The sequence below is a fragment of the Neovison vison genome, chromosome 8, assembly GCF_020171115.1.
Source record: "Neovison vison isolate M4711 chromosome 8, ASM_NN_V1, whole genome shotgun sequence".
In the NCBI taxonomy this organism is placed as follows: Eukaryota; Metazoa; Chordata; class Mammalia; order Carnivora; family Mustelidae; genus Neogale; species Neogale vison.
In genome coordinates, this window is record NC_058098.1 from 652,418 (window position 1) to 675,696 (window position 23,279).

The 23,279-nt window shown below is 63.9% G+C and overlaps 1 protein-coding gene and 1 long non-coding RNA gene across 2 annotated transcripts; both read left to right on the forward strand.

The window, feature by feature from the left end:
- The first annotated feature begins 6,337 nt into the window (after nucleotides 1-6,337).
- On the forward strand, nucleotides 6,338-15,231 carry EEF1A2 (eukaryotic translation elongation factor 1 alpha 2). Its single transcript, XM_044262665.1, has 8 exons — nucleotides 6,338-6,434; nucleotides 7,720-7,941; nucleotides 9,618-9,797; nucleotides 10,195-10,491; nucleotides 11,906-12,056; nucleotides 13,166-13,422; nucleotides 14,032-14,266; nucleotides 14,844-15,231. The coding sequence occupies exons 2-8, from the start codon at nucleotides 7,798-7,800 to the stop codon at nucleotides 14,969-14,971; spliced, it is 1,392 nt and encodes a 463-aa protein (XP_044118600.1). The 5' UTR covers nucleotides 6,338-6,434; nucleotides 7,720-7,797; the 3' UTR covers nucleotides 14,972-15,231.
- Nucleotides 15,232-16,180: 949 nt separating this feature from the next.
- LOC122915517 lies at nucleotides 16,181-20,917 on the forward strand. The gene is made up of 3 exons (XR_006386055.1): nucleotides 16,181-16,635; nucleotides 19,281-19,395; nucleotides 20,883-20,917. It is a non-coding gene; the product is annotated as an uncharacterized LOC122915517 (long non-coding RNA).
- Nucleotides 20,918-23,279: the final 2,362 nt, after the last annotated feature.

Here is a 23,279-nt window from a genome sequence, read left to right on the forward strand (position 1 = left end):
GCCCAGGGGGCCCTGCTTGTGTTCCCAGCAGAAAAATAAAGCTTGAATTTCTTGGTGCACAAACATCAGAAAAGCCAAAAGAAGGCCGTCTTCAAAACACCTGGTCTGAGCTCTTAAAGCACATCAGCGTCCCAAAAGACACACGTGACAGAGGAACCATTTCCAGCAAACGGAGATGGGGGCCGTGCCGTGTGACACCAGCCTGTGGCCCCGGATTGGGAAGACCGAGCTGCAGGCGGCACCGTGGGGACCAGGACTCTGGCCTGAAGTGTGACCACAAAGTGCCTGGGAAGTACCGACTCGAGGACGGAGGAGCCAAGGCCACGGTCTGGGCGGGCTCTTCACGCGTGCTTCAGACAAAGGACGAGGTTCCGACCCAGAGAGAGAGAGAGAGAGAGAGTCCACACAGGTGCGTGGACGTAGATAGCCAGCGGGTGTGGACAAAGGCAACACTTGGGCCAGCTACTCTGGCAACTTTTCTCTAAGTTTGAAGTTATTTCCACATGAACAGTGGATGTGTGTTTCTTCTGCTTCGGCCGTCCAGCCTCCAGGAGGCTGCTCCAGGCGGAGGGCTGAGGCCTCGGGCCCGCGGGGGTGGCTCGGGCTGGGGCTGGGGCTGGGGAGGCCGCCCAGACAGCGGATCTGCCGTCTCGGCTCTAGTGTCTGTTGCTGCGTAACAAATTACCACAGATTTGGTGACTTTAAAAAACATGCGTTTGTTACACGTGCCCGGCTCTGGAGCTGGGCTCACCGGGGGCCTCTGCTCAGGGTTCAGAAGGGCGAGGTCAGGCTGTCGGTCTCCCCCTGAGGCTTTGGGTCCTCTTCTAAGATCCCGGGGCTGTAAGACTCGGGTCCCTGCTTTACGTGATGGACAGCTGGAGGTTGCCCAGCTCTCAGGGGCTGCCCCGCGTCTCCTGACGTTGGCCCCGCGCTGGCGTTCCCACATCCTGGGAGCTCACGTCTTCTAGGCTGGTAGGAGATTCCCTCGCTCCGGTCTGTCTGCCAAGACATCGTCTTGAATAACGGACGCCAACCCAGGGAGTCGTGGCTCACGTCTGTCGCAGTCCGCTGGCGAGACGCAGCCACAGCTTCCTTCTGCACTCGCGGGGACGGGGCGATTCCAGGGCATGGGTCCCGGGGGACAGCACGGTTATGTCTACCATGGGCTGGGATCAGAACCAAGACACCAGAAGACAAGCCGTGCTGGGCAGCGTTGGTGTTTGGACCCAGCCAGGGTGGAGAGACCTCCTGGCTCCGTCATGGAACGCATGACTCTTGATTTCAGGGTCTTGAGTTCAAGCCCCACACTGGGTGCAGAGATTACCTACATGGATAAAAACGTACACACAGAGAGAAAAGACGACAGCCTACAGTAATGTCTAGTGTAGGATCATCTAAGAGAAGTTCAAGCTGAGCCCCATGGAGAGCTCAAGACCGAAGTTTGAATCTTATCAACCTCGCGGGCTTGTGAGACCTGCGCAGGGTTCTACGGACCAACGCTGAGAAGCATGAAAACAGGCCTCCACAGGTCCAGTGACTGAAGAGCAGATAAAACAAGAACAACCATCCTCAGAGGAAGACAAGAGAACCCAAAGTCTTCAGACTTCAACCAAAAGTTACAGGTTGTTCAAGAAATAGGAAAATTCCTCATCGTCAAAGGAAAAAAAGCCAGCTATCAATTAATTTTCTCTCAGCTATAAATTTACCCTTCGCTGCCCGCCCTACAAAATGGATCTGCTCCCCGTGGAGCAGAAACGCTCCAAGTCTGTCATCACGGAGCAGGTACTGAGCCTCGAGGCAGTAAGCCCACGACTGGCGTGACACCGCCCGGGGCTCAGAGCGCTGCCCTGGGGTACGCGTGCACAGGCGCACCACACGGCTCTAGTTCGAACCTGGCTGCAAGAGCATCCGCTGTGTGACATCCCGATGAATGTCACACACCCAGTGGCCTGGGAGAGAAGCCAGGCAGAAGGGTTGAAACTGCACAGGTCACGGCCAGGAAGTTTGTAAGAGACAATGTGGTCTGTGGCCTAGGAAGTCGGGACGGCGGTCACCTTCGAGGGCATGGGGGGTGGGGGGGTTCTTTCCTGGGGAAGGAGGCGGCCCCAGTGGGGAGAACGCCGCCCTAGGCAGCCTCCCGGGCCCTCACCCCTAGGACAGCCATGAGGTCCCTGCTCAGGAGGAAGGTTACTCCCGATTTCCCTGCGGAAGGACGCTCCATCCACGCTGCAGAAACCTAGGCTCCAGGGTTGCCAAGGAGCTGCCTGCTCCCCGGGGTAGCCCCACCGGGGACGATCCTCCTCGCACGGAGCTCTGTGGCCTCTCCCTTTGCCACCTGAGGGGTGGGCAGTGGGCCTGCAGACCCCCTCCACAGTCCTCCGTCTGTCTCCCTGTCCCAACATAGGGGCTGCCTCTTCTTGCCCGGAAAGGCTGACCCCTTCTCTGGGCTCTCCAGTGCACCACCCCCCGCCACCGTCCAGCCGGCAGTGGCCTAATGGGGGGGGCCTGGCCACTCCCTCCCCTGCTGCTGGCCTGGAGCCCAGACTCTCCGGGAGCTCAGAGGGCAAAGCCCACCAGACCCCTTCCCTGGAAGCAGGTGGGCTCCGGGCAGGGGTGGAGCTCTGGTGTTGGCAGGACACTGCCGTGGCAACGGCTCTAGCCACGACAAAGCAGCAGGTACCCGGCCACGGCCACAGACGGGTCCTGTGGCCCAAGTGCTAGCCGTGGTGAGGGCGGGCTGGGCTGACCTTTCCCTTTCTGAGGGGCTCTGTCCCCCTCCCTGGGCTTCCCTGGCAGACAGGTGGGCCTCATACCCTCCCAGACACCCTGGTTTCCTGGGGTGGACTGGTGGGGGCCTGGGTCCTCTCAGAAGTCACCAGAGCCCCAGGCTACCTGACCCAGGAACCAAGCAAGGGGCTGACCATTTTGAGAGTCCCTTGCCTAGCCGTGGGTTCTAGCAGCTTGCCGAAGCCCCCTGTCCAGCCCCAGCCCTGCCCCCAGGCCAAACTGCCCCAGCTCGGCCTGCCCCCCATGCCCCCTGCGGTGTGTGTCGAGTTGGGGGGGGGCAGCTTCTCTGATTCCGAGCCATGAGCTCGCTTTTCTGAGGGACGCTCCACAGCCAAGAGTACCTCCTCGCCATGGAGACTTAATGTGAGGCCTCACCGGCAGCTCAGTTCCCTGGCTGCTGCGCCTGGGGAGCTGCGGGCTGGAGGAACTTGTCCCCAAGGCCGATCCGGTCGTGTCGTCCCCGTGGGCTGGGAGATGAGAGGACAGGAGGGTGAGCACAGAAATCCTGGGGTCAGAGGGAAGCCTGGGACCCCAGGCCATGAGCTGGGGGCATTCAGAGACCCCCCCGAGGATGGAGGGTGCTCTCATGCCTGACCCCTGCCCCCCCCACCCCAAAGCCCCTGCCTGGGTGACCACTGGCCTTGGCCCCTGCAGGAAGGCCCCAGCACAGGTGGTCAGTTATGCATTCGCAGGTTATTATTAACCCGGGAGTGACGTCACCGGCAGCCAATGGGAGCAGGGTTTATTTCCAGGCTGACAGCTTGATAACGGTTAATTTTAGCTGAATCTTCTTTCCCCAGGCTCATGAAACCTCAGCCAGCCAAAGAGGGGGCTGCCTGTGTCTCCCCAAACAGCTCGTGTCTGAGGGCACCTGGGGGCGCCGGGAGGGGACTAAGGGGGCAGGACATGTGCCCTTCCTTCTGCCCTACTCTTCAGAAGGTGCTCTGTGAGGCTGACAGACCCCGTCTTTGCTCACCACCCCCCCCACCCATACCCTTGGTTGCTGTGGGGGCCGTTGTCACGGCGGCTCGGATTTGGGAGAAGCAGGGCGAGGGGAGCGGAGGGAGGAGCACAGTGAGACCCAGCTGGCTTCTGTCCAGAAGGAACGCTGGCCTGGCTCGGCCTTCCGGCCTTCCGAGCTGACTGCAGGCTCTGCCCTCCTTGGCTGTGACCTTGGCCCCCATGGTTTGCCCGTCTGTGCCCAGTGGACTCGTGGTCCCGGGTCTCGGCGGCCTGGCAGCCCCGCCCAGCGCTGGGTGAGCTCACAAGGCTCCCGCTGGCTTTTGCGGTGCTACTGGGCACTCTTCAAGGATCCGCGCTCGCCCAGCTCAGGCAGCAGGTAGTAGCTGTTGGTCTCCAGGACCACGTACTGGGTAGGGCTCTTTCAGCTGGCGTGTGGTCATTCAGGGTTATACCATATTCACTCTCACTGTCCAGGTGAGCTCGAGGGCGTCCTGGAGGCTGAGAGGCCAGGGTCCCAGGGCCCTGCAAGCCGCCCAGCTGTGGGTCGATGGGGCACATCCTGGGGACACAGAGGCACCTTGGAGAAACCACCTGAGACCTCTGCCTGGGGTCGGCATGTTGGACCTCCGGGGAGGACGCTGCATTCCAGCAGCAGTGGCCACTGCCCAGGGCAGCATGGCCTCCTGGCACAGGCGAGCCCGGGATGACTTGGTTCCCACGGGGCCGACAGTAGCGCGTGAGCTGGGAGTTGAGCTCAGACCTTGTCAGGGGCTGGCCTGCAGGCAGCCCGGGGGGCCCAGGGGGTGGTGGCCCCACTGGGGAAGTTGGGTGGATGTCCCCAGGGACCTGGGCCCCCTGCAGGGGTTTGGCCCATCCCAGCTTCAGCCACCCCAATTTGGTGTCTCCCAAACTCCTGCTAACCTTCAGGCAGGAGGGACGCATCAAACCTAGAGGGCAGCTGTGCGGAGGGGGTGGGGGGGTGGGGGTGGGTCTCCAAGCTTGCCAGGAGTTTATTTTTAATCCTGGCTCAGGTTTGATGGTATCAGCAGCACTTAGAAGTGCTGGGAGTCATCTGTGAGCCCCTCCCTGCCTGAAAGGGTAGGAGTGCCTCTGTCTGCAGATGTAGATCTTGGTCCTGGGGGGCAGACCCCACCCCACGACAACTCAGTGGGAGAGCCTGTTACCTCCCCAAGAGATCTCCCAATGGCCTGGGGAGGACTGCTTGGAGCCCAGTCACTGCCCTGGGTCTCTATGCCTCCTGACCTGCTGGGGGTCACATCTCTGGGGGCTCTCTCGGCCAGTGCCCCCGTGGAAGGTGCTGGACACCCGGCCTCTGCTGTCACCCACTCACCTTGCTTGACCTTTTCCCAGACATTGTAGTGACAAGGTCAAATCAGGCAGGAGTGGTCTCCCATTGACGGGAGGTGTGGCCGTGGGGACAGAGGCTTGTGGGCCAAGAGGCCTATTATACACTGGGTTTCTGCACAACACAGGGCTGCCTACTCCTCTCCATAAAATCCATGATGGCCTTTACCCTGGTCTGCCCAGGACCCTCCGAGATGCCCCTGCCCCCACTTTCTACAGAACCAGCCCACGGGTGGCTTGGCAGTGTGATCACACGGGGGCCAGGAGTGAGGGGAGCCCCTGGCCACTCATGCCCATTAGGGCATCTTGGGAAGCCATCAGTGGGCTCTAGGAACAGACTTAGAACATGCCCTGCGTGGAGAGAGGCCCAGGGTGGACGAGAGCCCTTTGCAGGAGCCTCAGAGGGAGAGCAGTCGAGGTACACATGCTCAGGAGCCCCGGGCTACTTGGCCAAGCTGAGGGGACCTTGGAGACACGGTTTTTCAGGCCATACCATGGGACGTGGTGGGGGGCACGCCAGGGTAAGCCCATGTGGCAGACACAGGGGGACAGGGGCCTGAAAGTGAGCCAATGTCAGGGTCCCAAAGGAGGAAGGACCTGCACGACCTGGGCCACGCTGGGGGGCAGATCCGAGGCAGACACCAGCCACGTGGAGCCCTGGCGCTTGGGAAAAGCGGGGGGGCGGGGGGGGGACGACATTGTGGCCCAGACCCTGGCCTCAGCCCCTGCCCCTCCGGCTGAGGCCTGACCTGCAGTTTCCTGTCCCTGGGGCCGGCCGGTCCCCAGAGACGTCCTTTTAGGTCTGGAGTGCCTTTCCACCTCTTCTGTCCAGGAGGGCCTGAGCCCCGCCACTCACTGGGCTTCTGCTTCCTCGTCCTCCGTCTCTGGCTGCCTCTCTCCATCTCCGCCCCTCCCTCCTCGCCGGCTCCCTCCCGCCGCTCCCCGCTCCCCGCGCCCGGCCGCGGGGCTCCCTGCCTGCCGCCCTCCGGTGCGCCTGGCGTCCGCGCCTTTGCCGCTCGCTCCCTCGCCGCACCTTCCCTCGCGTCCCTGTGGCGCCCGCGCGCGCCCGCGGGGCCCGTGTCCGTGCGTCCCTCGCACCCCTGCGTCCCTCGCACCCCTGCGTCCCTCGCACCCCTGCGTCCCTCGCACCCCTGCGTCCCTCGCACCCCCGCCCCGCCCCGCCCCCGCCGGTACCGCATTGCCGTACCGCAGGGCGCAGTGCACTGCGCGCGCTCCGTCGATAGGTGGACCCCCTCCCGGAGAGATAAAACCGCCCGCGCCGGCGCCGCCGGTCCCTCTGGCTGAGACCTCGGCTCTGGGTAAGGACGCTCGGCCTCCGGGTCTCCGCCTCCGCCCCCAGCCTTCGGCAGCGGGTCCGCTCTCCGGGGGCCGGGCCGGGGCGGAGGGGGGCCCCCCGCAGAGGGGCGAGGCTCGCGCCGGGCTTCGGCGGGCCCCAGGGCTCGGCTCGGTCCCTCGGCGGTGGGGTGGGGGCCCCGCGGTGGCGCTTGTTTATGCGCTGGTGCCGGCTGGGGACAGGTCTTCTGGGCGTCGGCGATCGCCCGGCAGCTGTGACCTTGGGACCGGTGGCAAGAGGGGTGCTGAGGGGTTGCGCAGGGTCCGCAGGGCCCTCAGTGCCGGGGCTGTTGGGGCTGCCGGGCAGTGGGGGAGACAGGGAAGTCCTGGGGGGCATCCGCCACCCCACCCTGTGGCCCGGGAGGTGTCCACTTGGCGTCTGCACCCTAGGGTGCGCCACTGCTGCCTACTTTCCCTCACCCAGCGCCCTGCCCCTCCTGGGCTGCCTAGGTTTCTCCACTGACCTCCAGGATGGGGCAGGGGTTGTGGCCCTGGGCCCGAACGGAGGGAAAGGGGGAGGGGGTCCCCTGCCCCCACCAGGCTGCAGGCATCTCTGTCTGGCACTTCCTGGGCTTGGTTGCTGGGGCCAGATTGCTCCCCACTCTGAAGAGCAGGGACCCCACCTCCCTGCCCTCCAGTCGGCCCCCTGCCCGGATCCGGGAGAGCCCAAGCTATTCTAGGCCCCTGATCTGGGCACCACCGCCCTGTGGGCGCTCTGGCCCAGCCCGTCTCCCCTGGTGCCAGCCTGCCTGGCAGGGACGAAGGGAAGATGGCGCCCTCCCTGCTTGAGGAGGGGAGTGGGGAGCCCTGACCATTTCTCCACCCCAGCAGCAGCAGGGCGTGTGGGGGTGGGGTACAGCGGGGCCCAGGACTCCCGGTGGGGGAGCAAGCACCAGGGACAGGACTGCAGCGCAGGGCAGAGTGACTCATCACCGGGCTCCCGACTGGCCATGGGGTTTGCCCAGCTCTTGGGAGGGCGGTTAGCCTCCTTCATGGGGGTGCTCTGTGGCGTGACACCCAGATATTTAGGGCAGATTGGACCGCTGGGGCTTGCCACCTGACCCAAATGGGCCAGGCACAGGCTGGGGGGGGGGTCTTCCCGCCCCACCAAGTGTGGGAACGTGGCCCCGTGGGAGGGTCGGCGGGCGAGGGTCGGCGGGCAGGGACGTGCTTGCAACCTGTGCTGGCCGGGGTCTTTGCTGGCTTCCCTCTGAGGCTCTCCATCACTTGTCCCCTCACCCCAACCCCCAGAATCCCCGCTCAGCAGCCCCCCCACCCTGAGCCACAGCGCTCCAGGCCGTTCCAGCCCTTCCCCGCACCCCGGGCAGAATGGGCAAGGAGAAGACCCACATCAACATCGTGGTCATTGGCCACGTGGACTCCGGCAAGTCCACCACGACAGGCCACCTCATCTACAAGTGCGGAGGCATCGACAAGAGGACCATTGAGAAGTTTGAGAAGGAGGCGGCGGAGGTGAGCCTGCCCCCCTCGCCCCCGTCCACAGAGAGGACAGGGTCCACACGACGGCTGGGCTGGAGCTTCCCCGACTCTGGGGCACAGGGCTCAGCTGATCTCCTCCAGGGCAGGAAGGCAGGAGTCCTAAAGGCACCCGTGTGGGGCACAGGGACCAGCTGGAGTGGCTGTGGGGGGCGGCGGCCTCTCTCTGGAGACCTGCTTGGTGTGGGCAGAGGGACAGCCTGGGGCTCTGCCCCTCAGTGCGGGGGAGGGGACCTGGAGGCAGCATTTCTGCTCCACAGGGGTCCACACCAGGCTCTGGAACTCTCTGCCACATTGGGCTTGAGGAGCCTGCACCCAGGGTGGGGTTCCTGGGTCCCCGGGGCTGAGTTCTGGGGCTGGAGGTGATGCTGCCCTCACTTGTCCTGGGGCCGGGCCAGGCCTCAGGGTGGCTATTAATAGCTGACTGATGGGCACTTAGCCCATCAGCTCCATTTTCTCGTGCTGGGCTGGGGAGGGCTGCCCGTCCCGGGTGGCACTCTTTTGGGGGGGGGGGTCCTGGTTGCCTGGGGGGGAGAGGCAGGGCCCCGTTGGCTGACCTCCTTTCTCTTAAGTGGCTGGGGCCCATGGGTGGGAAGCGGCCACAGAGTGGGGGGGTCTGCTCTTGATAACCTCTGCGCCCACCCTGGGCTCGGGAGAAGCTCCTGTCTCGGAGGCTGTGAGGGTTCTTTCCTGGATGATGGGGGGTCGGGGCCAGGGCCCAGGAGGAGTCAGTCGCTGGCCTGGGCTGACCCTGCTCGTGTGTGCGTGTGTGCGCGTGCGCGTGTTGGGATTTGCTGCGCTGGGCTGTCTCCTTCCGCGCCTCAGCCCCAAAGCTGCGTCCCTCCCTGCTTCCCTGCGGGACTGGAGGTGGGGGAGGCTGTGGGTGTTTGAGGATGTCTGGTTCAGGTCTAGCTGGGTCCCCTCTGGGGCATGTCTGGGTGGCCCTCTGGGCTGGGCAGTCTCCCCGGAGGGCAGAGCACTGTCCACGCACAGCCCTGAAGGGAGATCTGCCTGGCTGGACAGTGGCCTCGGCAGCTGCGCTGAGCACAGCTCTGGCCCAGGGCACGGGGGTCTCACTGGGTGGGGCACTGACATTTGCAGGGGGAGCACAGAAGGCGAGGAGGAGCCTCAGTGCCACTTGGGAGCGTCTGTAGAAAGAGCTGGAAAGACAGGCCCTCCCGTGAAACACATCCCTTCTTTTTTTCCCTTAAAAAAAATTAGAGGGTTATTTTTTTGGCTTGACACCTTGACGGTGATGTTGTCAGCCTCTGGCTGACGCAGGGATCTGATCTGCGGATGCTGGGGTGGTCAGCTTCCGATACAGGGGCACCCGCGGCCGGGGAGGGGTTGAGATCGCCCGGTGGCTTCCCTCCAAGCCTGATTCCCAGGCCCTTGCGCCACCTACTGGCGGGCGTTCGAATGGCCACCATCCAGGTGGCAGGAGGCCGGACCTGGGCACACAGGGTGGCGGGGCTTGGGCAGGGCAGGGTTGAGGTCCCGGTGTCCCTCAGAGGTCCTCGCCTCTGGCTCCCTCATCCCAGAGATGGGCTCAGAGCCCCAGGGACCCAGGGGGGCGCCTCTGCTGTGACGCGTTCCCATGGCCAGCCGGCTGAGTCCTGGGTCCCTCCCTGTGCCACGCCCCACCCCCGCAGATGGGGAAGGGCTCCTTCAAGTACGCCTGGGTGCTGGACAAGCTGAAGGCCGAGCGGGAACGCGGCATCACCATCGACATCTCCCTCTGGAAGTTCGAGACCACCAAGTACTACATCACCATCATTGATGCCCCCGGCCACCGCGACTTCATCAAGAACATGATCACGGGCACGTCCCAGGTGGGCGGGACACCCGTGTGGGGTCGTCTGGGGGCTCGGGGCCCTTGAGGGGCAGCTGGGTTTCCTCGGCTTCCTGCCCAGGGCGTGATGCCCCGGACGTTTGCTATCCCTCACCCCTGCCCCCCCGGTACAGGCAACTGTACCCCAGACAACTGATTAGGGGCCCCCACATCTCAGCCAGGAGGGGTGTCCGTAAGGACCGCTGGCCACTGCCAGGGCCGCCTTGGCAGACAGACAGTTGGACAGACAGTCAGACAGACCCAGACAATCAGACATCGCCAGGCCATTCACACAGAGGAGCCCCTGCCGCCGCCCCTCCTGTCGGGGACCCCGAGGCCCACCCCCGGGCAGCTGCCTGGAGGGGCCCGGGGCTCACGGGGCCCGACCTGCCGCACAGGCGGACTGCGCGGTGCTGATCGTGGCGGCCGGCGTGGGCGAGTTCGAGGCGGGCATCTCCAAGAACGGGCAGACCCGCGAGCACGCGCTGCTGGCCTACACGCTGGGCGTGAAGCAGCTGATCGTGGGGGTCAACAAGATGGACTCCACGGAGCCGGCCTACAGCGAGAAGCGCTACGACGAGATCGTCAGGGAGGTCGGCGCCTACATCAAGAAGATCGGCTACAACCCGGCCACCGTGCCCTTCGTGCCCATCTCCGGCTGGCACGGCGACAACATGCTGGAACCCTCGCCCAACGTGAGTGCCCGCGGCCTCCCTGGGCGCCCAGGCTCGGGTGTGCGGGGTCGGCTCAGTCAGGGCAAAGCCTAGGTCCGAGCACGCGTGCGCAGGCGGCCCTCGGCCTGCCCTGCCTGCTCCGCTCCCTTCACCTGCCCGGTGGCTCAGCCCGTTGGCCTGAACTGGGGCCCTCCCCTCAGCCCCCCATTAGCCCCCAGAGGCTCTTCTCTGGCCGGGGCCCTCTGTCAGGTGGAGAGTGCAGGAGCAGCGGCCGCTGGGGGCCAGGCCTGAGGGCCCCGTCTGGACGGTGACTGTTCATCTCCCCCAGGAGCCTCCCCAGGGGCTCCGAGCAGGTTCGGCCTTGGGAAGGGCCGAGAGACCCTCCCCCAGCTGGGTGAGACTGTAGCTCGGGCAGCCTGTGTCTCAGGGACCCTGACTCAGCAGGAGATGGTGAGCCCGAGCCGGAAGCGGAGTTTTCAAAACCTGAGACCAGGCACCTAGACACAGTGAAACAGGAGCACCCCCTGGCCTAGGCGGGCGGCCGTGTGCTCTGGCCGGCGCCATGGCCACCACCCTGAGGGAGGCAGGCATGGAGGGGACACTGTCCTGGAGCCCCAGGGTCAGGGCGCAAGGCTGGGGACCGTGCCCCCATCTTGCTGGGCTGCATGTTTGCATGTGGTAGGTCCCACAGAAGCTGGCGCACACGCGCGCACACACACAATGATGGCGCGCATTCGTGGGTGAGCTGACCACACCCTCCACCCCGGGGAGCCCGACAGAACACCGGCCCCTGGACATCCCGTTCTTGACCCAAGTGCAGGGTGCTCTTGCTTGATCTGTGCTGTCTAGGGGACAGTGTCCCTGGAGTGGACTGGGCAGTGCCGCCGGCCCCTCCCCTCCTCTCTGCCTGTGGCCAGCGGGCTAGGGGGGCCCTGTGCCAGGAGGGCACTGGGTGTGCGGTCAGGAGAAGCCGTAGGCAGGGAGGGTTCAGCCGTGCCTGGAGACAGTTGGCGCAGAGGTTAGGGAGGAAGGCTGCACTCTCTACGGGGAGCCTGCCCTCCGGCCCAGCTCCGGCCCCTCTCGCTCTGGTGCTAGCCCTGCCCAGGGATCTGAGGGTGCAGGAAAGGGGGCTGAGCTGGGCTGGGCCCTGCTTCTTTTCCCAAACCTCCTTTCCCAAGGCTTCTGTGATGTTGGGAGTGTGAACTGGTGGGTGGGGAGGGTACAGGCCACCTGGGCCACACCTTGATGGACATGACCTGGCTTCTGGTACAGAGCTGGCCGGCAGGGTCTGCGTGCCCCTGCTCCCCAGACCCCCTCGGGTCAGATGCCTCCTTCAGGGTTCCGGGAGAGTCCTGGGGAGGCCGTGGGGCTAGGATGTAGGGCAGGGTGGGTGTAGGTGCTCTCCACCTCCAGTGGATACTTTCTTCCTGTCCAGATGCCGTGGTTCAAGGGCTGGAAAGTGGAGCGTAAGGAGGGGAATGCCAGTGGCGTGTCCCTGCTGGAGGCCCTGGACACGATCCTGCCCCCGACACGCCCCACAGATAAGCCCCTGCGCCTGCCGCTGCAGGACGTGTACAAGATCGGCGGTGAGTGGGGGGGGCTACTTCCCCTGGCTGCGGGCGCCTGGCCCAGCCCACCCCGGCGGGCTCTGCCCCTCGCACCCACTCTGAGACCAGGGCCCTCGACAAGGGGCTTTTGAGCCCAAGTTGTCTGCCTCTCCCCCAATGCCATAGACTTTCTGGGGACCATCCATCTGTCTGTCCATCCGCCGTCCATCCCTCCATGCAGACAACTGTTTTCCCCCACACATCCATCTGTCCGTTCATCCATCCATTCATCTACCTGTCCATCTGTCCATCCACACAGCCGTCCATCCAACTGTTTGCCTCACGCAGCCATCCGTCCACCCAGCCGCCCACTCACCACATGCCCATCTCTGTCCACACCCCCGTCCACCCCCGCCCATCCATCTGTCCATCCATCCTCCCACCTACCCACCCCCACCCATTCATCCATCTGTCCAGGGTCGTCTTCTCCTCAGCTAAGCACTCAGCCCTATGCCAGGAGGTGGTGGCACACGGGTAACTCCCATGTCCCCTTCCCCCCATGACATCCCAGTCTTGTGGGAGACCAGATTTGCTCCAGACCCGAGATGACAGGGAGACCGCGAACCAGCACGAGGCACAGTCGGGCTATGTGCAGGGGTGTCGCACTCCCCCAGCACCGAGACCGGCCACCAGCCCCAGGCTCTGTCATCCCACAGCCGGGGTTGGGGGTGGAGCTGGAGCTTCTTCTCTCTCGCGGAGGGGGCCTGACGCCCACCGAGCAGCCACACGGCCTGAGCAGATCCGTGAGAAGTGCGGGGGCACCTGTGCCCCTTTGGGGTGGCCCCTGACATCAGCGGGCCCAGGTGCGCTGGTCCTCCACAGCCCTGCTCTCGTCACACCCGGAGGGGCTTCCCACAGTGCCCCCCCCAGGGGACAGCTGCCACCTGGGGGCAGGGACAGGCCTCCAGGTCCAGACGGGCTCCCCTCTGCGCGTGTTGCCCTCACCTTCTCCTGCGCAGGCGTTCCTGGGGTTCTCTTGTGTTCGGTCCCTTCTTTCCTGACAGGGTCAGGGTAGCCTCTGCTTCTATCTGAACCTCAGTGCCGGCCTTGTCCCACCTGCCCCTCACGGCCCCCTCCTCTCCGCGTAGGCATCGGCACCGTGCCCGTGGGCCGGGTGGAGACGGGCGTCCTCCGGCCGGGCATGGTGGTGACCTTCGCCCCCGTGAACATCACCACGGAGGTGAAGTCCGTGGAGATGCACCACGAGGCCCTGAGCGAGGCTCTGCCCGGGGACAACGTCGGCTTCAACGTGAAGAACGTGTCGGTCAAGGACATCCGTCGAGGCAACGTGTGTGGGGACAGCAAGTCCGACCCTCCCCAGGAGGCTGCCCAGTTCACCTCCCAGGTGGGCTGCCAGTCCCTCAAGGACGGGAACAGGGAGGTCCTTGGCATTAGCAGAGTGCTCGGCAGGGATCGAGAGAACCGGACCCTTGCCTGGCCAATGAGGCTGTCCAGGGCTTGGGTCAGGGCTGGGGGCCTCACAGGGACAGCACACGCTGGGGCGGGCCCGGCCTCATCGCTCGGAGCCTCCCTGAGGTCCCACGTGGGTCCTGAAAATGTTTCTGTTGCTGGACTTCTCCGCAGTATTTTGTCCCCTACATTCTCCCTGTGCCCTCTCTGATCGCCGCCTCACACGACAGGCTCCCGCGAGGTGGAACGGAAGGGCAGGACTCATGCTGCGGCTCCTCATCCCGCCTCAGCTCTGGCCCGGACACACGGCATAAGCCCTGCCCGCTGGTCCTTCCCACAGGGCACCTGTCGGTGGCTTATCTCTTGTGGTTCGCCAAGTGCTCCCTGAGGACCCTGGGGTCCGTGCCAGGGGTGTGGGTCCCCCGTGGCCTGACCTTCCCTCACGGCCGGCCCCCAGCCCCGAGGGATTCCAGCCTCCCTCGGGGCTGACGTCCCCTTTCCCACTCGAGGCGTGTCTGACAGCCCCGCGCACGTCCCTGCCCAGGTCATCATCCTGAACCACCCGGGGCAGATCAGCGCGGGCTACTCACCGGTCATTGACTGCCACACGGCCCACATCGCCTGCAAGTTTGCGGAGCTGAAGGAGAAGATTGACCGGCGCTCGGGCAAGAAGCTGGAGGACAACCCCAAAGCCCTGAAGTCGGGCGACGCGGCCATCGTGGAGATGGTCCCTGGGAAGCCCATGTGTGTGGAGAGCTTCTCACAATACCCACCTCTTGGTGAGCTGGGCCGGGGGCGAGGGAGGCGCAGCCTAGATGGGGCTGGTCCGGGCTGCGGCAGGGCCGCATGGGGCGGCGGGCGGGCGGTGTCCTGCACTTGGCTGTGGCCTCCAGCCTCCATCTCAGGGAGCGGTGGTGGCCCTGCCGGGCAGCTCTGGGAGGAAGACCCCAGGCCCACAGCCAGTCTGGCGGCAGCATGAGGACGGCCTGCTGGGCGTCAGCTGGCCACAGGTATCCCTAGGATGCCCCGCAGGCCCGCGTCAGAGAGCCCCCTTGGGCGGGTTGCCGGCCCGCGTCGTCCCGGCTGAAAGGGTACACTCCCGGCCAGGCGTGTCCCGGAAGCCCCCCAAGGCCTGGGGCCGGTCCTGGGGTCGTGCCTGCCGCCTAAGGAGAGCAGAGCTGATAGACATTCTCGCTCTAGCGTCGCACACTCCGAGGGCCGGGCCGTGGGCCGCCCCGCCCGCCCCCGGAAACGGCCCGGGGAGGGAGGATGCTGTGAGCTCCAGTGCGCCTGCGCGTGGCATCCCGGCCCGGGGGGGTCGGGGCCCCGCTCGCCCCTCACGCCCCCTCCCCGCAGGCCGCTTCGCGGTGCGCGACATGCGGCAGACGGTGGCCGTGGGCGTCATCAAGAACGTGGAGAAGAAGAGCGGCGGCGCCGGCAAGGTCACCAAGTCGGCGCAGAAGGCGCAGAAGGCGGGCAAGTGAAGCGCGGGCGTCCGCGGCGCGACCCTCCCGGGCGGCGCCGCGCCCCGCCCCCGGCCCCGCCCCCGGCCCGGCGCCCCGCCCCCCCGCCAGGCGCACGTCTGCACCTCCGCTTGTAAGAGGCTCTCGGTCAGCGACTGGATGCTCGCCATCAAGGTCCAGTGGAAGTTCTTTAAGAGGAAAAGCGCCCCTGCCGCCCCCGCTTCCGCGCCCAGCCTTCGCCGCGCTCAGTGCCCGTTTTACCAATAAACTGAGCGACCCCAGACCCGTGTGCGCCTGCTTCTGGGTGGGGTGCCGTGGGGTGGGGGCCGTCCGCCCGGCGCTCTCCCCTAGCCCCTTCCCGCCTCGGTGTCCCACCTGCACCCGTCACCAATGCCGGTGGCCTGGCCGGTGTCCTGCCGCGCTACCCGGGGGTGGGGGGCCCACGCTGTGGGCCCCTGCACTGGAGGCCCGATCCTAAGTCCAGCGGGTCCGGTTTGCAGTGTGGGGGGGACGGGGGCTTTGGAAATGCCCTCCTGGGGGCGTCCAACACAAAGACTCCGCAGAAGGGGGCTGAATGTTTTGGAGGTCTCTCTGAGGGCCCCTCCCCCAGTGACTGTCTCACGCACGGTTCTTCACTGGGCCCCTCCTGTCTCACTCCCCCCACCCCAGCCAGTCACTGTGGCTGGAGAGAATCACCTCGTGCGTCCTGCCCTTCAGTGAGAGCCTGGGTGCTCCCAGGACCTCCAGTCCCTGAAACCCTGGAGAAAGCCCGAGCTGTGGTCAGCAAGGACAGGGGGTGCTGTCCTTGCTTCCCGCCCGGCCATCCCTGCTCGAGGAAAGCAGCTCTTGCTGTACCAGGGGTTGGTGCTGCAGGAGCTCTGCCCACGTGGGGGCAAGGATGGACCCTCGGATTCCCCAACCATGCTCGCAGTAGGGGACGGGACTGGGGGCTCTCCTCCAGGGGAGCAGCAGGCCAACCATGTGAGTCTCTAGGGCTGCTGCAACAAATGACCTCAAACTGGCTTATGATGGCAGAGGTGTCCTCTCCCGCTGCCAAAGTCACCGCGACTGGACATAATTCGGGCATTGGGGGGGCTGTACTCCCCCCAGAGGCTCCCATTCCTTGCCTCTGGCAGCTTCTGGTGGCTGCCAAAGTTCCTTGGCTTGCAGCTGGCCCACTCCAGGCCCTGCCCCACAGTCCTGTGGCTTCTCCTCTGTGTGTCTGATGGCCTTCGGCATTCTCTTATAAGGACGCAGGTGACCGGCCTACGTGAGAGCCCAGCGCCATCTCATCTTGGGACCCACAGTGGAGCTGCTTCTGCAGAGCCCTTCCCGCCCCACAGGCCACATCACAGTTCCAGGGGTTGGGGCCTGAAATCTGTGGGGGCACATCCAGGCCGGTACACTGGGAGAGGCTGCCAGCTGCAGAGATGGGCGCTTGTGGCTCAGAGGTGTCTCCCTGCCTGCCCCCAAGGCGGCCTGGACCAGACCGCCTTGCATGACCAGAGCGGGACAAGAAGGAAGAGCCTAGCAGCCAGACAGAGCGACGTGTGGCCTGCTCCCTGGCACTGGTGCAGACCCACGTGGGAAGGGTCCGGACTGACCCACAGAGGCCTCCAAGGAGGGGAGCCCGAGTAGGAAAATACAGACAGAGGAAGCTCAGGCAGATTTGTTTCAGACAAACGGTGAATATTTTTTTATTTTTTATTTATTTTATTTATTTTTAGAGATTTTATTTATTCATTTGAGAGAGAGAGGCAGAGACAGAGAGAACACAAGCAGGGGAGAGGCAAAGGGAGAGGGAGAAGCAGGCTCCCAGCTAAACAGGGAGCCCGATGTGGGGCTTGGTCCCAGGACCCTGGGATCATGACCTGAGCCGAAGGCAGACGCTTAATGACTGAGCCACCCAGGCGCCGTCCCCCAATAGTTTCTTTCTTTTTTTTTTTTTTAAGGTTTTATTTATTTATTTGAGAGAGAATGAGTGAGAGAGAGCATGAGAGAGGAGAGGGTCAGAGGGAGAAGCAGGCCCCCCAAGGAGCTGGGAGCCCGATGCGGGACTCGATCCTGGAAGTCTGGGATCATGACCTGAGCCGAAGGCAGTCGCTCAACCCACTGAGCCACCCAGGCGCCCCCCCCAATAATTTCTTAATATAAATATAATTTCTTAATATAAATACGTCACATACAGTATTAACACAGAAAAAGTATTTGTTCTTTATTGGAGATTCGAACCTGACTGTGTATTTTGTCTGCGACCCTACCTTAGGAAACCAGGTGCTTCCTGCTGCTCTCCTGGGCACCCCCCCACCCCCAGACTTCTGTGGCTGGGGGGACCTGGTGACCTGAAATCTGTCTGCCCCAGGAAGCTGTCCTCACGGCTTGGCCCAGTTAGGGTTGGGGTCAAATCAAATTAAACTGTCAGCCTGGGACACGGTAGGAGTGAAAAGCAGGCTCACGGGGGGTGGAAGAGCTATAGGGTCTTTCGGGGGGCCCCTCCCCTCCCTTCCCCTCCCCTCCCTTCCCCTCCCGTCTGCTGTGGTAACTCTGGGTCCATCTGGGAGTCCCGGTCCCTCGGACCCTGCAGGCAGCGCTAGAGCTGAGTGTCCTGCCCAGCAGAGGTCTGTGTTTGCCTCCTGCCCCCCCACCCCGTGCTGGTCCCCCCCAGAGGGGGTGCATTTCTGGCACTGGGTCACGGATGCTTCCAGGTTCGCGGACTGGGAGGGTGTGGAGACAGAGGTGGGAGCACTTCCTCCTTCCCACCAGGGTCTGAGACAGGTGAGGGCACTGTCTGTGGCCCAGCGTGGGGTTTCTGGGGAGGGTCTCAGCACTTTGGGCCCATTCTGGGGCCAGGTGATGAAGGCAGGCCCAGAAAGTTCCACAGGCCCGGATCTGGAGCCTGGCAGGTTTGGGGCCTCACGGCACCCCTGGTGCCAGGCTCAGAGAGGGGCCCACGGGGAAGGCCAGGGGACCTGGGGCTCAGCCTGGTGGGGGTGCAGCAACTCTGGGCACCCACGGGGGGGGGGCAGCACACCTCCCCAGCAGCTGGGGGGCTCCCCCCCCCGCCCCCCCCCCGCGTGTGTCCCCCCCCCCAGCACTCTCTGGTGGCAGGGTGGGGAGGCCTGCCCTCAGGGGGCGGGGCTTCTGGGGGCCAATGAGCCCGGCCACATCTTCGGCAGGGGAGGTGTGGGAGGGGGCTGGGGACCGGCACAGCCTCCTCTGTGACACCCCTGGCCTTCGGTTTGTACAAGGTCATCACACGTCACGGGGCCTCTGGAAAACCCTGTGGATCCGAGAGAGCAATCGTGACAGAGACAAGGCCTTGGTGTTATTGTGCAAACAGTTTTTGACTTCTAGGGCCTTCTAGAAGGTTCTTAGGACATGAGGTGCTTGGACTGAACTTTGAGAGCTGCTGATCTCAGCGGCGCTGCAGGCGGCAAAGCACAAGGACGGAGCTGGTGGTTCACTGGGTCGCAGCAAGCACGGGCGCACAGGTGCTGCCGCGCCTCCCCTCCTCCCCCTGCAGTGCTCACTGGGGCTGTGCTTATGGCCTGCAGGGGTGAGACGGAGGTGCAAGCTTGGAGCGCAGGGGAAGGGGGCATTCCTTTGGTCTGGTGGGCCCTTTCCCACGGCAGGCTGAGCTGAGTAGGGGACAGCAGAGTGGCAGCTTGGGGAGCCCCGTGGGCAGCTGGATGGGCCCATGGAGGGGACACGGTAGGGGGTACCACAGCTGGACCATACTCGGCAACCTCAGGGCTGGGGCCCAAACTGGGACACAGATTGGCACTCACGAAGGGTTCACATTTCTGGGCTATGGAGGGGGATGTGGAGGCCCAGAGAGGTGCCCTGGCTGCCCCGGGCTGTCTGGGGCCTGGGCTCGGTGTGGCGGCACCCAAGGATAGGGCTGTGGGGTCATGTGCCACCACTCTCTGCTGGGCTCTGGATAATTATTTTTCAAGATTTTATTTATTGATTTGTCAGGGAGAGAGAGAGAGAACACAAGCGGGGTAGGGGGCAGAAGGAGAAGGAGACTGCCCCTGAGCAGGGAGCCTGATGCAGGACTCGATTCCAGGACCCCGGGATCTGCACCAAAGGCAGACACTTCACCTATGGAGCCCCACAGGCGGCCCTGGGCTGTGCATAATTTAAAGCAGGGGCCACTAGGACCCAGCTTGCAACTTCACTCTTTGGGTGCCTCTGAATATTTCACTAGTTGTTGAGCCTGCGGGGTCCTGCTGAGCCGGCCAGATCAGGTCTGTCTCTTGTCCTTGTCTGCCCGGGGCTCCTGGCGCCCTCCCCTCAAAGCAGACCTCATCTTCTCTCCCTCCCCCAGGGTCCAGCGTGGCCCTGCCAAGGACGATTCTGTGTCTGAACAGTAGTTCCGGTCTCCAGCAATGGGGTTTGGGGATTCTTCACAAGGGAGTGACTGTCCTTGCGGGTAACTGCAGGTATGTCTCCGGGTGGGACCATGGGTATGCCAGATCAGATCTGTACATCTCTGGTGTGCACCCAGGGCACGCCTGTGTGGGGCTCCTGGGGTGTGGGGAGAACTCGGGGAGGGGGGGCATCCCTGAGCTCTGAGCTCTGCCGTGACCCAGGCTTGGGTGTGCGCGTACACAAGTGGCTGTAGGTGTGCGTGCGCGTCCATTTGGATGCGTGTTTGTGCTGAAGAGAGAGCACACGTCTGTGTGTGCTCAAGTGTGTGCACACACACCGTCCCGCATCTCAGCCTTGTGTGCCCTGCCGGCTGGCTGTCTAGTGCCAGAGCCGAGCCCCCGAGAAGCATCTGTGAGGGGCCGGACTCAGGCCGCGCTGGGCCCTCACCCGGTCCCGTGGCCTCGCAGGCAGAGGCTCGCTGGGCCGCGGGGCTGTCGGGGTGCCCCCAGCTCCGCTGGGGTGAGTCAGTGCAGGAGGGAGCATGGTGCCAGTGAGAGACGTGGGGCGCCGGCTCCTTCCCTGGCTTCGCTCCCTGGGTCTCACTGTGGGGGTCATCTGGGGAGGAGGCAGAGGGGGTGGGGGGCTTGAGTCAAGAACAGCTCCGACGCGGGCTCGGAATGGGGTCGGCCGCGGTGGCTGTCAGCCTCACCCGCCACCCTGGACTGTGGGCTGAGTGGGGGCCGGCAGGGTTGGGGGAGGTGAGAGCCCCAGGCTGTGCTTATCCCGTGTCCACCTCGGGCGGGGTGGGTGGGCCTGGAGACATCAGTGGGGCGGGGGGCAAATCCGTCCCTGGGCTGCCTCCCCGAACGTTCTTGGTGAAGTGGGTGCTGGCGGCTCGGTGGGAAGGGAGCGTTGCTCCTGCAGGCTCATGGGAAGGGCATGGGGGGCCAGCCCTGTGTGCCTGCTGGGCCTGCTGGGACGCCTGGCCCAGCACCCTGGGGGCTGGTCATTGCCAGCTGCTGTTTGAAGTTACAGCAGTCAAGCAGGCTGGGGTCACTGGGCTCCTGGGGTCATCGGTTTGGAAAGCAGAGGGCAACACTGAACCGAACGGGGAGCCAGAGGGCACACAGAGGGAGGGAAGAGAAGGAGAAGAGGGCCGTGCCCCTGAATCCCACGGTGGGGAGTGTAAAAATTCCCCTCTCGCCTCCTGGTCTGTGAGCAAAGCTGGTGTCCTCCCAAGTGAGCAGGGCTTAGACCTCAGCTCTGCGCACCTTCAGGGCTGAGGTGTGGTCGAATGGCTCTCAGGGAGGGGTGCTCCTGGATTGCCGGCTGCCTTTACTCTGTGTGTGTCCCAACACCCAGGCCTTCATTTCGGGTGAGGAAGCAGTGCGTGCTGGAAATGGAACACACTCAGAGCCGGCCCTGGAACGGATTCATTTATTTTTACTTTAATGCTTATATAATGCTGGGCATTGTCTAACCGCTTTACAAATCTTAACTCACTGCGCTGTCGTGACAACCCTGTGATGTATGTACTATTATTATCACCCATTTACAGACTAAGAAACCGTGGTACAGAGAGGCTCAGCAACCGCCCAAAGCCATGTGTGTGCGTTAAACCTGTAAACCGTGAGACGTAGCAAAGACTCCATTGTTCTGTGATGGGGTAAACGTAGCGTTGTGTCGGCAAGCTAGAACATGACAACGTGGAAGGTGCTGGGCTGCTGTGCTGAGCTCTGATGAGGAGCTGGTGACGGGCCTGACCAGCTGCCCCTTGGCGATCAAGGCCAGATACTTGCCTGCACAAAGCCCTTCGGGGTGGGGGAAAGTCACCCTCCTTCCCGATATCCCAGATTCTTGTGTCCTTTCTCACGACAATTCTCATCCCTTGGCTTGGGTATTATTAGGAGCTTTGGGGAGAAAAATCCATGTATGTGCGCTATTTCACACTAAGGTGTGGATGGCTAACTTACCAGAAATATTTGCATTTTACAAGAAGACTTTGTCAGCCTAAACCTTGGTGTGCCAACCTCAGCCCCACGGCCACCTGGGGATAGAGCGCGCTCGGCTGGGGGGGCGGGCCGGGGTGGGAGGGCTTCCCTGTACACGCAGCGGCTCTCCACCCACTCAATCTGACAGCGGCTCCTGTCGTGGCAACCAGACAGCACCAGGCATTACCTGCTGTCGCCCTAGGTGGGAGCACCTGGCCTGCATGGGGCCCTCTCTGCTGGAGGGACGCCAGAAAGGGAGGTGGTCGGCATGTCCGAGCTGGGGGGGGTGGACAGTGTCTTCTTTTCTACAGCAACCTGTGCAGGGCCTCTGCAGGACGCGAAGGAAGAGGGCTCAGCGGCAGCCTGCGATTCCCAGGGCTCCTTCCTGACCTTCCCTGGACACTACTCCAAGCTGAACGTTGCTGGGGACGTTTTGCAGCTCCGCTCAGGTCAGTGTCCCAGCAGCCCCACCGGGTGGGGGCCTCTCCCCTCCGCTTGACCCGTGAGAAGCCCAGGGCTCTGCTCAAGGTCTCAGAGCTCAGACGAGATCGTGGGTCACCTCAGGGCCGCGTCCTGCAGCAGCCACACCTGCCTTCATGATGCGATGGGCAGGAGCCTGGCGTTGGCTGGTGGCGAGGCTCCGCAGGAGCCATCCCGGCAGGGCCGTCGGGCTGGCGAAGCCTCCGACTCTGGGCTGACGATAGCTTGGGTCTGCCGACCAGAGAGTCCAGGCTTCCTGTTGTGTCCCTTTAGCTCAGCATGTGGTGACCTTGTCCTGGAAGAGGGGGTGGGTGGGGAACAGGGACAGCCCACGAGCCCTGCCCCAGGTTGGGCACCTCTGTCCAAAGCCTACTGGACATCTGGCCGAGCAAGCATGGCCTTCCAATGAGCCGGGGCCAGCCATGGGCGGGCAGCCAGGACCCAGATGCTGACAGCCTATATGTGGGCAGGCAGCTGGCCGCTGTGCTGGCCACGAGCCAGTCACCATGGCACTGAGCTCCAGCGGCCCATGTCCTCCCATGGACTAGCACTGCAGTCCCCGGGCCACCCAGGCTGCAGGCCAGTCACTGAGGGCCCGTCCTGGCTGGAGGCGCCTAGTGATGTCGAGCCCTAGAACCAAGGGACTGTCATTCAAGGAGTGTTGAAGAGCAACTCTCTGGGCTGGGCTGGGGGTGTGAGGCACGAGGGTGTGAGTGTGTGCACGGGACTGAGGGTGTGTGCACGGCCTGTCCAGTGGAGGGGTGAACAAGAGGCAAGCAAATAAGCAACAGTTTCAGATCCTGATGAGGCCTGAGAAGGACTCAGGTGTCCCCTTCAGGGAAGACCCATAAGCTTGGCCTCCCTGAGAAGATGTACAGAGGCCTCCGTGTGCTGGCAGAGGAAACAGAACGCCGGGCACAGGAAGCAGTGCATACGGACAGTCCTTTCCTGGCTTGGGGGTCACTGCGGCTGTGGTGTGCCTGGGGTTGGGCGGAAAGGGAGGGGAGCGGTGGGGGGATGGGGGCAGAGCAGCCAGCTGTGCAGGTGGGGTGGTCTGAGAGCTGCAGGGGCGGATTACAGAGGTGAAGAGAGCGCTAGGTTAGGGTCGAAGGCCACGGGAGCATTGATGGGTCCAGACCCTTGGAGGGGCCCGGCTCAGACCCGCCATCACAGGGCGTGGGTGAGGGCCCATCTGTCCCTCAGATTTTATCTGCCGCAGATCAGGGACCATTGGTCATAGTTTTTTCATTTGCCCAGAGGTGTGGAAAGGGGCGTCAGGGTGCTTTCTCTGTGGACAAGAACTGACAAAATGCGCAACCTGCCAAACACCATCCCTGTGTGTTCCTGGAGGCCGGGCTGGGGCGCGGGCGGGGGGTGCAGTGGGGGCGGGCCGTGGTGGCAGAGGCCGAGCAGGGGCTCCCTCGAAGGCCCAGAATTACCCGTTGGTTTCCGCCCTTCCGGATGTGTCCAGGACTGCCGTCACT